The sequence below is a fragment of the Melospiza melodia genome, chromosome 27 (genome assembly GCF_035770615.1).
Source record: "Melospiza melodia melodia isolate bMelMel2 chromosome 27, bMelMel2.pri, whole genome shotgun sequence".
Lineage (NCBI taxonomy): Eukaryota > Metazoa > Chordata > Aves > Passeriformes > Passerellidae > Melospiza > Melospiza melodia.
In genome coordinates this window covers 3541884-3554109 of record NC_086220.1, presented here as the reverse complement: position 1 = coordinate 3554109, position 12226 = coordinate 3541884, and the positions used below count along the sequence as shown (strand labels likewise).

The 12226-nt window shown below is 47.3% G+C and overlaps 1 protein-coding gene across 5 annotated transcripts in view; it reads left to right on the top strand.

The window, feature by feature from the left end:
• Positions 1-11540, top strand: part of LOC134429940 (lethal(3)malignant brain tumor-like protein 3) — a 43275-nt gene extending 31735 nt beyond the window's left edge. For 4 of the 5 annotated variants that reach the window (XM_063177358.1, XM_063177355.1, XM_063177357.1 and 1 more), the window contains 2 exons: positions 3772-3834; positions 7083-11540. In XM_063177358.1, the coding sequence (XP_063033428.1) occupies positions 3772-3834; positions 7083-7211 (192 nt within the window). In that variant the 3' untranslated portion in view covers positions 7212-11540. The remainder of the gene's footprint in view (positions 1-3771; positions 3835-7082) is intronic. The other variant, XM_063177356.1, reaches the window with a different exon arrangement.
• Positions 11541-12226: the final 686 nt, after the last annotated feature.

Genomic DNA, 12226 nt, shown 5'->3' with positions numbered 1-12226 from the left:
AGAGAATCTGCAAAGCAGGAAAAAGGTACTGCTGCTCATGATGCAGAGAGGATCTTCAGAGACTTTTAGAAAGTGCATTTTCCCTAAGTGCCTCTTAACATCGAATAAATCCTATCTTGACTTTTCTCTTCATGCTGGAGGAGTGGTAGGAGTCTGGTGGGATTTGCAGTGATGTGGGAGATGGGAACCACAGCAGCTGGAAAAGGGACAGAGCAATTAGTGCTGATGTTTTAAAACCTGGTCCTTTTTTGTGTTGAGTTGTTGTGGTTTGGTGGTAGTGTTGGGTTTTGGTTGTGTTTTTTTGCTCTTTTTAATAAAAATGTCTTAGAATTAAATTCATACTCTGGAGGAAAAAAATTTCTGAAAGATTTACTGTTCCTGTCCTTTAGAGAAAGCTTCCAATGATTTTCCAAAAGGTCTTTTATGAAATCAATAAAGTCAGAAGCAGATAATCCTCTGACATGATAATCAAAATATCTTTCTTTTGGATAAAACAGGAGGCTGCTTCGTGGGAGTACAGTGTCAGGATCCAAGCCAAATAAAATCTGTCCTTTGCAGTTGACCTTTAAAGCAACTGCTGGGTAAATTTAACTGGGATATTAGTTTGATAACAGATGAGTGTGAGCAGGGACCACAGACATGGATGCAGGGCACTGGATATAGTGATTCAAACCCAGAATAAACTGAACTCTGCTGCAGCCTGAAACAACTGGGGAACTTTTGGCTGCCAGTAGCAGTGTGAATGGCGCATTAAAAAGCTCAGTTGCAGCACCACAATGTACTGGCTGAAATCATTACAGGTTTTATCTTGAATTTCAGTAAAGTGCTTCTGGTTTGAATTATGTTCATCACAAATTCCCAGAGGAGTCAATTTGGGTTCTCTCTGAGCACTTGCAGGATCAGCATGTGCAGTGCAATGTAGCCACAGATCTGGGAGTTGAAAGCAGCAGGACTTGCTGTGTTTTAGGGTGTCCAAAGTACATTTGGTCTGTCAGCATTTGGGCTCCCAACATCTTCCTGCAGGGCAAGCATTTGCTGTTGGGTTGTGCTTTGAACTCTGCTGCACAAAGGAGTCCTGAAGGAGTCCAAAGGAGTCCTGTGCTGATCTGAAACAGGAGTGATGAGGGTGTAAAATTCTCCTTTGTTTTTAGGCTCAAGAACTGTTTTTATAATTTTATAAAACCGACATTAAGAAAAAAAAAAAGTTCCTTTAATTCTCTGCTGGTTGGGAACAGCTGAAATGGCAGAGCAGCAGCAGTAGCAGCATTTAGGGGCCCTCAAGCTAAGAAAGTCGTGGTAACACTGAGCAGTCACTAAGAGTAGTTACTTTAATGCAGCTTTGGTATTTATTGAAAGCTTCCTGTCATGTTTTCAGAGCACAGATTATTGACTCATAGAAGAACATCAAGAGTTGTATTGTTCATTAGTTAATCCTGCTTCAAATGCCAGTACCCTGGGTGGGGGGACTGTCCTTGTGCCAAGTGTAAGTGGATTTCTGAATTCCAGTTAAGCCAGTTCCCCTCTGTGGCCTCAGAGGGGCCGGTCCTGCAGGAGCTGTTGGAGGAGTGCGGTGTGGGGCTGCCTTGTCACCATCAATCCTGTGCTGATCCCAGTGTGTCTGCCACACATCAGCACCTTCCACAAGGGTGGTGTCCAGTTTCCAGGGTGTTCTCAGGATTGCACAAAGCTCTTTTTAATGCCCTTTCTCTTCACCAATGTGCTTGGGGAGTGTAAGAGTTTCCAGCAGGCAGTTCTGAGCCATGGGATGGTTACAGCACGAAGGGCCAGCAGACTTTTACCTTCTTACAGAAAAGCTCTGATCCCTCTGAGATGTTCCTGTCCAACACCTGTCCCACCCTCACTTTGAGCCCTCCCTGTCTCAGCCTTTTTCAGGGTTCAAGGCTTCCCTGCCAGTACTGTGGAGTTGTGTTGGATTCCTGTGGTGTTTTGTTCTTGTGCTCCCAGTCCTCCCTCAACTGCCCTGTCTTGCTTTGGGAGCCCTCCTCCCCAGCAGCGACAGCCAGGCAGGTCCCTGTGCCTCACTGGGGTCTGTCTCATGTCCAGGCAACCTTCTCTCCCATTTTCTCCTCTTGCACCTTTCTTCCCTCTCTGTTCTCCATTCCTGGTGACCCCCAGGGCTGCTGTTTGCTCAAGAGGCCTCTCCAGTGGTTGCAGTGTCCCTCCAAAGGACTTGGGGCAGATCAAAGGTTTGTCACTGCGTGTCAGTGACAGTAGCCAGCAGCAGTTGTGCAGGGAAGGATGCAGGAACAAGGCAAGCCCAGGTTATTCATTCCCTGGAGATGTCTGCCAGCCTCTCAGTGCCACAGACACTGAGGAGCACTCAGCTCTTGCCCCAAGGGTCCAACTGTCTTGTAAATTCTCAGAGGAGCCAGACCTGGCAGAAAGACTTTCATTTGTGTTTTAATTGTTAGCAGACAGGGGCACTCAAAAGGAAAGTAGTGTTTTGGTATTGATTATTAATAGGAGTTTACACTTCTGCAGAAGAAAATTTGGAGTCACTGTCCAACAGAGATGTGGATTTTAGGGTTTGCCTTTAAGATGGAGCGGCAGAAGAGGACAAAGGAGAGGGATGCTCTGCTTTCAGGTTACATAACAGAAACCACAGGAGCCAGAGCTGCTCCTACCAGGGCAGAGCAAACCTGGAGGGCACTGTGAGAGCCCCGTTCCTGCCTGGCTGGAACTGCAGGGGAGGGATTGACTCCAAATCTAGGAGTAGGATGATCTGGAGGTACAGGGATGTGATTTAGGAGAGACTTTGACAATTTTGAGTTGAAAGGAGCCTGAATCTGACAGTGACCCCTCCCAACTGCTTGTTTGTGTACAGGGAAGAAACATCACATCTGCAGCAACTCACATGGTTACGTCTCATGAAGCAGAGCTGCTCCTGCAAGGGAGCATCCAATTAGCAGGAGATGTTTGATCTGATTACGCCTCAATATACAAATCTCCTGTGAACCAGTGAAGCTGCAGCTGGAGAAGACAATGCACATTAAGTCATCCTCGACTGCACACAGGGCCACTCCTCACACTCCTTGGTGTTATGTAATGTAACCCCAGGGCTGCTTGCTTGAGTCCAGGGAGAGTATTCCAAATGTTAACAAATTCTTTGCCTAGAAAGGTTTTCCCTAATGTGAAATGTAAAATTAACTTTTATTTGTTTAATCCTCTTGGTTCCGTGGATCCTGTGCACCCAGCACAGATTAAATTAAACCAAAACTCCTTTCCTTCTCTTCTGCCTTCCATCTTCCTTTGCAGCTCTTCTGCCTTTGCATGTTGGTAAACCAGCAGTGCTCATTCAGTTGGTTTATCTTGTCTCTTAGAGGCATGTCATCTTGGGAAACTGTCTAAATCCTTTTTTCATGTTTGTTTTACTTTCCAACAGTACTGTAGAGAAAGTAGAGTTGTGAGTGAATTTAAAGTAGTCTAAGCCATATATAGCTTTTTATCTGGAAAAATAATGTTGATTCTGTGAGAACCTTCTAGAAGAGTGGAAAAGCTGGATTCTTACAGGGAGAGAAATGGTCAAATGGCAATAGGGGTAGTTACTGGTGGTAACCAAAATATGCAGAGGAGTTGCAGCAGCAATCCAGCAATGTTTTCCATCTATATCCTTCATTAATGTGAGAGCTTTGAGTATTAAAGTTTTAAACATTCTTGCATAGGGAATTCTCATACACAAATTAGAGGTTTTTTCTTGATGATGTCTCATTTTAATTGCCTGTGTTTCTTTTCTCTTACATGCAATTGCAGGTGGTGGGTTTTATCCAGCGTTTACCTGGCTGCAAAGAGCAAGCATCTGTGTTCAGGGAAGAGGTAAGTGGGGTGTGCCCAGACCCTGTGCTGCAGATCCCTGCAATTACAGCAGAGAGCTCAGACCTGCTCAGCCCTTTCATTGCAGAGCAGTGGCAGCCTCAGCATGGAGCTGAGTTCCACCATGGCTAATTGCATCTTGCTGCTTAAAATTTCCAATCATGGAGCTTCTGCTTAACATCCTGTCTTGGACCCTTGTGCCATGGGCTTGGCACTGCTCTGGAGATGCCCTGTTGGGATGGTTAGTGAGGATCTCATCTGCTGCCTCTGACAAGGACATGTTCCTGTTTCTCTGGAGAGCCTGGCAGGCCCAGGGTATCCCAGGAATCGTTGGCTTCCCCCCTGGGCTGGGGTGAGAGCAGGAGGGGAACCTTTAGTTCGACAAGCAGAGGTTGGAAGGTCAAAGCATGTCCTGTGTGACGAGTGTCCTGTCAGTACTGCCATGGGCTGGGCTCTGGTCCCGTTGCTGGTGTGTTCACCATGGCCTCTGGGAGACCTCCAAGGGCAAAGGGTGTGGCTTGCTGGTTTTTGGCACAGCTCTGTAGGTGCATCACAAACAGGGATCCCTTGGGTGCTTCAGTTTCCACTTATATGCAGGTATCACTCGGAGGTTCTTTAGGAGCCCCTGATGAATTTGCACAGATGCCTTGTCCTGGACTCATCTCATGGTGTGGGCAGCTCGTGGGGGTGGAATTCTTCCCTTCTGTCCTGCTCAGGTCATTCCTCACCTGCAGAGCTCCCTTCAGCTGTGGGCACCAGTGTCAGAAGCACGTGGAACTCCTGGAGTGAATCCAGAGGAGACCACAGGAATGGTCCAGGGGCTGGAGCCCCTCTGCTCTGGAGCCAGGCTGGGAGAGCTGGAGGTGCTCACCTGGAGAGGAGAAGGCTCCAGGGAGAGCTCAGAGCCCTTGCAGGGCCTGAAGGGCTCCAGGAGAGCTGGAGAGGGTCTTTAGATGAGGAGTGACAGAACAAGGGGCAATGGCCCTAACCTGAAGGAGGGTGGGCATTAGAAGGAAGGTCCTCCCTGTGAGGGTGAGGAGGCCCTGGCGCAGGGTGCCCAGAGAAGCTGTGGCTGCCCCATCCTAGAAGGTTGGACAGGCTTGGAGCCACCTGGCATAGTGGAAAGTGTCCTTGCCCATGTCTGGGGGTGGAACAAGATGAGCTTTAAGGTTCCTTCCAACCAAAACCACCCCATGGTTCTGTGATTCTGTCCTCAGAGCTCTCCTGTGTGACTGTAGGAGCTCCAGGGAAGGGCTGGAGCCATTCCTCCTGCATGGCAGTGACTGGAAAGGGCAGGTCTGTAATCACTGTCTGCTCCAGAGCTGGCTCCCTTTCAGGGGGAATCAGGCTGCAGTGCATTTTGTGGATTTATCTATCTGGGGTTTGTTTTCCCTTGTTTTAAAAACTGTGCAGACTCACACAAAATAGGAAGCAAAAGAAATAAAGGCTTGCAAAAAGCACTGTCCACAATGTGACAATACAGTAGAATACTTAGGAACTGAATATAGTGGGAATAGTGAAATTTGTTCAAATGAACCCATCTTTCACTGTAGCTGTGTTAAAGGGATTTCTAGGGAAGGTGTATACAGAGGTGAGATGTACCAGCAAATCTAACAAATCCAACCATTCTCCATGTATTTTATTTCTTCTGGTCCTGAGCACAGTGAATGCTTTCTGGTTCTGAGAGTGCTATGGCCACAGTCTGTTCTAATCCTTATTTTCTGCAAAGTGAGGTTCCCTACACCCAATTTAGAGGAGCTTGTGTTGTTTTTCCAGTTTATGCTCAAAGCATATTGTCAGTTTGAAGTTAAAACCCTTTTAGCAGTTTGTCTTTGGCCAGAATACAGGTGTGAGTGACAGGAGAGCTGAACTCCCCCACACTGTCCAGGATCAACCTCCAAGTGCTTCATACTCAGGATAAATAGATCCCTTGCAGACTTCCCTTGCTGGGGGGCTGGAGGGGGATAAGTTGCTGCTTACATTAGGAGTGAAGAGAACAAATTGTGCACAGAATTCTAAAACCTATTCAATAAGATGGAGCAAAGGAATGAATAATAAAGCACAGACTTGCTTCTAGGTCCAGTTCAGGGCAGGACTGTTTAAAATAAGTGAGTGTAAGGAAGTGCAGTGAGAATGAAGCATAGGAATAAATAATATTGGACACAAAGCCATTTTGAAATGTAGGACTGTTTTCCAGCAGTTTTCTGCTCCTCTTGACTCTATTATTTAATTTAAGCAGCACAGTCCTATTTGTTTCAGGCTATTTTTAACACATTCATTGCAGCAGTGTAGACTTGAAAATAAGATTCAAGGACATGGTGTGGCCATCTGTGGTCTGGGAGCACTGCTGTCATTCCCAGTGCAGGATTTAACTTCCCAGTTACTCTCAGTAGCAGGTTAAGTAACCTGCTGAGGGTCTCTTTTGTGGTGAGAGGTGGGAAAACCAAATCTCCTGGCTCCTGGCTCTTTGCTGTAATTATGTGTTCTCTGAGTTTACTCACTGTTTCCTCTTGCACCAGGCATTGACATCTAAAAATATTCTATTTGGGAAGACTACAAAAATAGCAGAATTGTTATTCTGGCTGGGCTGACTGTCTAGTGCTGTGTGCTGCACGCTGCACTGGTGAGCATCAAGCGAGAGGAGGAGCCACTGTCAGTCTCTGTAAATGGATTTTAATGGAATAACTTAGGGAGACACTTATTGTTTGTCTGTGTCCATTAATCTTTGGCTTCCTCGCTGCAGCATTTGGGGTTTGTATTAATTATATCTGTGTTGTCTCTGTGGATGTTCTTGCTTGAGTAAATTTTTAACCTTTTCCAGAAACGGTGTGTCATGATTTTACACGCTGCTACCTACAGTATCCTGTATTTTCACATGGTAGTATGTTCATCAGTTGCTTAATTTGCATCTAATCAAATATGTGTCCTTGTTGATGGATTAGGAGGCTCTGTTTTTCCAGCCATATTGCATCTTCACTCTGCCTTAGTCTGTATAGCATATGGAATCATGGAATGGTTTGAGTTAGAAAGGCCCTTAAAAGCTCATCTCATTCTACCTCTGCCATGGGCAGGACACATGAGGCTTCTCCATTTCTAGGGAGAGCTCTGAGATGAGGTCTGTGTCCTTTGGAAAGAGGGCGTCATGGGGTGTAGGGACCAGAACTAGGCAAGAATCCCAGAATGACCAGAAGTGGAAATCGTGCCTGTCCCTTGGTGGTTAATCCCTCCCCTGTTTCTATTCCAACCTCCAGCAGATTGATGGCGAGGCCTTCCTGCTCCTCAAGCAGAATGACATCGTTAAAATACTCAGCATCAAACTGGGCCCTGCCCTGAAGATCTACAATGCCATCCTCATGTTCAAGTCTGCAGAAGACAACTGAGAAAAGGCCTTTGGCAGATCCAGGAGGAATTGACAGGGAATGGATCTTCAGCTGTGAGCATTACAACACACCAGACAGGTGGATTGGGACTCTGATGCATTTTAAGTAGAATTTAGGAAAAATAGTTTGAGGTTATAAAAATCCTGCCACAGTCTGGAATATGGGGCAGCTTCACTTCCAAGAAGAGGATATTATTATATTTTGTAATTGAATTGGTTTTGATATATCAATCTCTTTTTGAGATCAAGAAGAAACCTCCAGTTCTAAGGGGAATCCAGGGTAGCACTGGTGGAGCTGCAGGAGCAAGAAGAAAGTTTTGAGTAAAACTGGCTTTGTGTCCAGTGATAGTGCCTGAAAAACTGAGTGATCACCAGCGAGATTAATGTGTTTTGTGTAATAAAAGAGAGAGGAAAAAGATGCACTTCAAAGCAATTCCCCCGTATCCTTCACTGCTGTGACTCAGGAGCTGACCTTTTCAGGACTGATTGTTAAATTCCAGTTTTTCCTACTGCTCCTGGTTGTTGTGATGCCCTTGGCTGCTGGGCAGCTTACACCCCAGCAGGAAGGGAGCATGGGCAGCAGTTTTCCATCAGGGATGGCTTGCTCTGGTTCTGCCAGCAAGCAAAATGTCCTCATTCCTGTCATTCCCTGTCAGGAGGCAAGGGCAGTGCAGGTGGCCTTTGGGTAGGCAAAGATCCCATAAGGGCATCTGCTGCTGGAGACAGAGGGATTTGTTTTAGCTGTAATTCTCCCATCAGTGCTTTTGTGCAGCTCCTTCTGCACCAGGAGCATCTGGCAAAATGGCACCATCAAGAGCACTTGGGGATTGGTGTGTGTTTGTTCTTGCCCTCTCCACTGTCAGCCAAATGCTAAGAATGGGAGTTGGAAAGCCAGCAGTGGCCAGAGTGTGTGTGCAAACAGATTCCCTAGAAACAAATGGCTTTTCTTTTGAACAGTCCCAACTGATGAATGTGAAGTGCTTTGGCCTTTGCCCCTTGAGGTGGACTTGGATGTGTTGTGCCAGAGAGCTGGAGGGCAGGGGAGCAGCTCCTCTGCCTCTGGGAGCAGGCAGAGCACACAGGGACGTGAGACTGGAAAGGAGTCAGGACTTAAACAGCAAAATGAGGGAACTTCCCAAAGGAAAGAGAGCTGCTGTGTGGGGGAAAAAGGAGCAGAGTCTGGGGCTGTGTTCCTGCACATGCAGCCTGTGCTCTCCTGGCTGGGAGCACGGGGGGTTCCTGCTGCAGCAGAGGCAGTTTCAGGAGCATCCCATATGGACATTGGGCTGGAGGGTTCCCCACGGGCACTTCCCGAGTTCTCCTCTCCCCGTGGCAGGGTGTGGGTCCTGCTGGGCTCTGAGCCCTGTTCAGAGTGTGGGTCCTGCTGGGCTCTGAGCCCTGTTCAGGGTGTGGGTCCTGCTGGGCTCTGAGCCCTGTTCAGGGTGTGGGTCCTGCTGGGCTCTGAGCCCTGTTCACAGTGTGGGTCCTGCTGGGCTCTGAGCCCTGTTCACAGTGTGGGTCCTGCTGGGCTCTGAGCCCTGTTCAGGGTGTGGGTCCTGCTGGGCTCTGAGCCCTGTTCATGGTGTGGGTCCTGCTGGGCTCTGAGCCCTGTTCATGGTGTGGGTCCTGCTGGGCTCTGAGCCCTGTTCAGGGTGTGGGTCCTGCTGGGCTCTGAGCCCTGTTCAGGGTGTGGGTCCTGCTGGGCTCTGAGCCCTGTTCATGGTGTGGGTCCTGCTGGGCTCTGAGCCCTGTTCAGGGTGTGGGTCCTGCTGGGCTCTGAGCCCTGTTCCATTGCTGCTGGCAGCACCACTCGTGGCTCTCCCTCTGGCCACTCTCCCTGATGGCTGTTTGGCTGTTCTGGAACCAGCCCAGCTCAGGCAGCCCTTGCAGCCCTGTGTCCATAGCTGGAGGCTGAATGCTGTGTGTGGGTTTGTCTGTTTTTGTGTGACCAGGTTCTGCCCTCAGCCTCTGCCAGGCTCTGGGGTGTCTCAGGGCACTGCCTGGTGATGTAACCCATCCACAGGCACCCCAAACTCCCTTGGCATCTCTGCCACCAGCGTGGCTCCCAGGAGCTGTCGGGAACAGAGCGAACACGCTGTCCATGACTGTGTGGTGACACAAGGAACACACTTGTTCCCCCTTCCTGTGTCACCCACATGCTTTGTCCAACCCTCCTGCTGCTGAGACGGTTCTTGTGACTTGTCTGAAGCAGAAGGTTCCTTAAAATTGTAAATAGAATCCGCATCACTGAAGCAATTCAGTCCTGGAATAATATTTAGAACAATTTGTTTCCATATTTTTTTTAATAAGAATTTTAGGAGTTTAAGCCTTCACAGAGAAGACACCGTTTTGGTGGGATATTTAATAGCTGAACCATTAAATATCAGCCAGGCAGCTGCAGGGGAGAAATTTATTGCAGTGTTAAGGACTAGGCAAGGGGTGAATTTAGTTTATTAAAATACATTTTTAGTATGATAACCAGGATGTTCACCAAAGAGTCACATTTCTTTATCCTGCTCTGCACATCCAGTGTCAGCATTAAGACTTGAATTGTAAGTGGCATGTCCTGTCCTTTGACAGAACACACCTTCTGGGCAAAGCAAAATTGTCTCTTGACAACTGGAACAGAAGATCCAGAGCTGGGCTGTTTTATTCCTGGCTCTCCACTGACTTGCTAAATAACCCTGAGCCCTTCCTTGCCCCAGTTTCCCCCTCTGTGACACCCAGCCAGGTGGGGCAAGTGCAATTTTGCCTTTTTCTTATTTCAAGCAAGCAGGTCCTTCCATTTTCTGTTTCACCTCCTTCCTTTGGGAGCCTGATTTGGGGGACAGCAGATTGCCTCTAGCAATAAACCAAAATATAATATTAATTCAATTTTTTTTTACTATATATAGATGGAGGATGAAGAGAATCAGTTAAACAAGCCATGAGATTCTAGTCAGTGACATTATTCAAACAGAAGAGAAATCTTTAATCCTTGGGGCTTCTGAGCCAGCTGGATCAAAGAGGAAAATGTGTACTTGGAGGTTGTTCAGTGACAGCCAGCACAGTGCTTTCAGCAGGGGAGAAGGAGGAACCTTTTAGGGATGAAAGAAGGAGGAATGTGCTTCTTGTGCCTTTTTTTGTAATCTGATAATTGTCTTTGCAGAGCAAGCAAGAATGTGCACACATGTATTACCCAATCCTTCCCCAAATATAAGCTGTATTCCAATTAAATCCAGCAACTTCACAGGACAAAAAGACTTCCAGTGTCTTCACTGGACACATTTAAAACTCCCTGATATTTACAATATAGAACAAAACGAAACCACCTCATCTTTTAGCCCCATAACTCAGGAATCCATCGGCTGCTGGTGCCATTCCACTTGTGTCAGGGAGTGCTGCTTTCCCCTGTGTCTCGGTGAGTTGTTCCTGCTGCCTGTCCAAACTCTGCTCTGCCTGTTCCCAGTCCTGCTCCAGGCCTGTGCCATAACCAGGGCTCTGCAGAGGCCTTTGGTTATCTGACGCCTTGTGTAATTTGAAATGCACACTTTGAAGCAAAAATCCAAAAGTTGTGGCTCTGTGGGGGAGCAAATGTGAAGCTGGTTAATGCCACCTGGGGTTGGGCAGATTTTGAGTCTGCTGGATGTCAGCAAGAACCAGTTGTTGGCCCAGCTGAACCCAGGAGTCTCTTAGCAATACAGATACATTCCTTAGAAGCAACTCGGAGCTGTGTCAAGTTCCCATGGGCCAGCCGTGCAATTAGGAATTTCCAGTTCTCAAAATCTTATTCCTGGCTGTGTTTTTGTTCCCTTTTGGTTGTTTTTGAAATTCAAAGCAATCAAATTTTTTCTCTTTTTCTCTTCTTCTCCTCGGCTGGGAGTCCTGTTAAATTTTTTCTGTGCCATCACCAACAATCATCCCCATAATCCAGTAGCAGCAAATTTCAGCTCTGGGTAATGAATCACATTAAAGTTGGACAGGAGCATTTGGCATCGTTGACAGCAAAACTCTGCTGCTGAAGGAAAAGCCCAACACTTGGCCCAGGGGTAAGCCAGTTCAGCTGTACAAGATTGCCTGCCTGCCACTTTTATGCCCTACTTAGGGATTTATACCACAGAGAGCTTTAAAGTTTTTGACATCCCCCCCATGATGTGATGAGCCAGCTTATTTTGGAGATTCCTGTTACTTGAACTGGAAGCACATGTAGGGAAGAGAGCAGGGGCTCGGCTCAGCCTCAGAAATATCTGCCTGTTTTAAACCAAATACTTGAGCTTTTCTACACTAGCCATGACCTTGCACTCCACCGATGCTTTCCTCTGGAAATGTGAATAAAATTAATATAAGTTCACACCTGGTTTGTTTCTTCTGTGTGTGGGGCTGGCTGCCCTGGAGGGCTGGCACTGGGGGCTTGGTCGTCACATTGTTGTCCTTCCCTTAAACAGCAGTCACAACACAAGGCAGCATCTTCATTTTATCTCTTTTGCCTGCTCTTATCTCTGTACTTGAGCTCTCCTTGATGTGTTGACAGGACAGCACTGGCTGCTGCAGCTGTGCCTGATTCTCCAATTCCTCACTCTCCTCTGCTACTGCCAGGTTTTAATAATTGAATTCTGGAATGATTTGGGATGGAAGGGACCCTAAAGACCATCCAGAGAGGGAGTAGCTACAGCTGCTCTGGGCAGTCTGTGCCAGGGCCTCCCCACCCTCCCAGGGAGCAATTCCTTCCCAATATCCCATCTATCCCTGCCCTCTGGCAGTGGGAAGCCATTCCTTGTGTCCTGTCCCTCCAGACCCTTGTCCAAAGTCCCTTTCTGGATCCCCCAGAGACCCTATAGGCACTGGAAGGCTTGTGGTTTCCTCTTGAATTCCTTAATCCCTCATGGTTTCCTATCACAAACAATCCCAGAACTTCATCTTCTTAAACAGCTCTCAAAGTTGGGTTTTTAACTAAAGCTAGCAAGAACTTGTTCTTAGTATGAATCCATATTAAAACTGCATTTTAGGGTCTGTCTGTTTTTCCTTTCCTTATTGCCT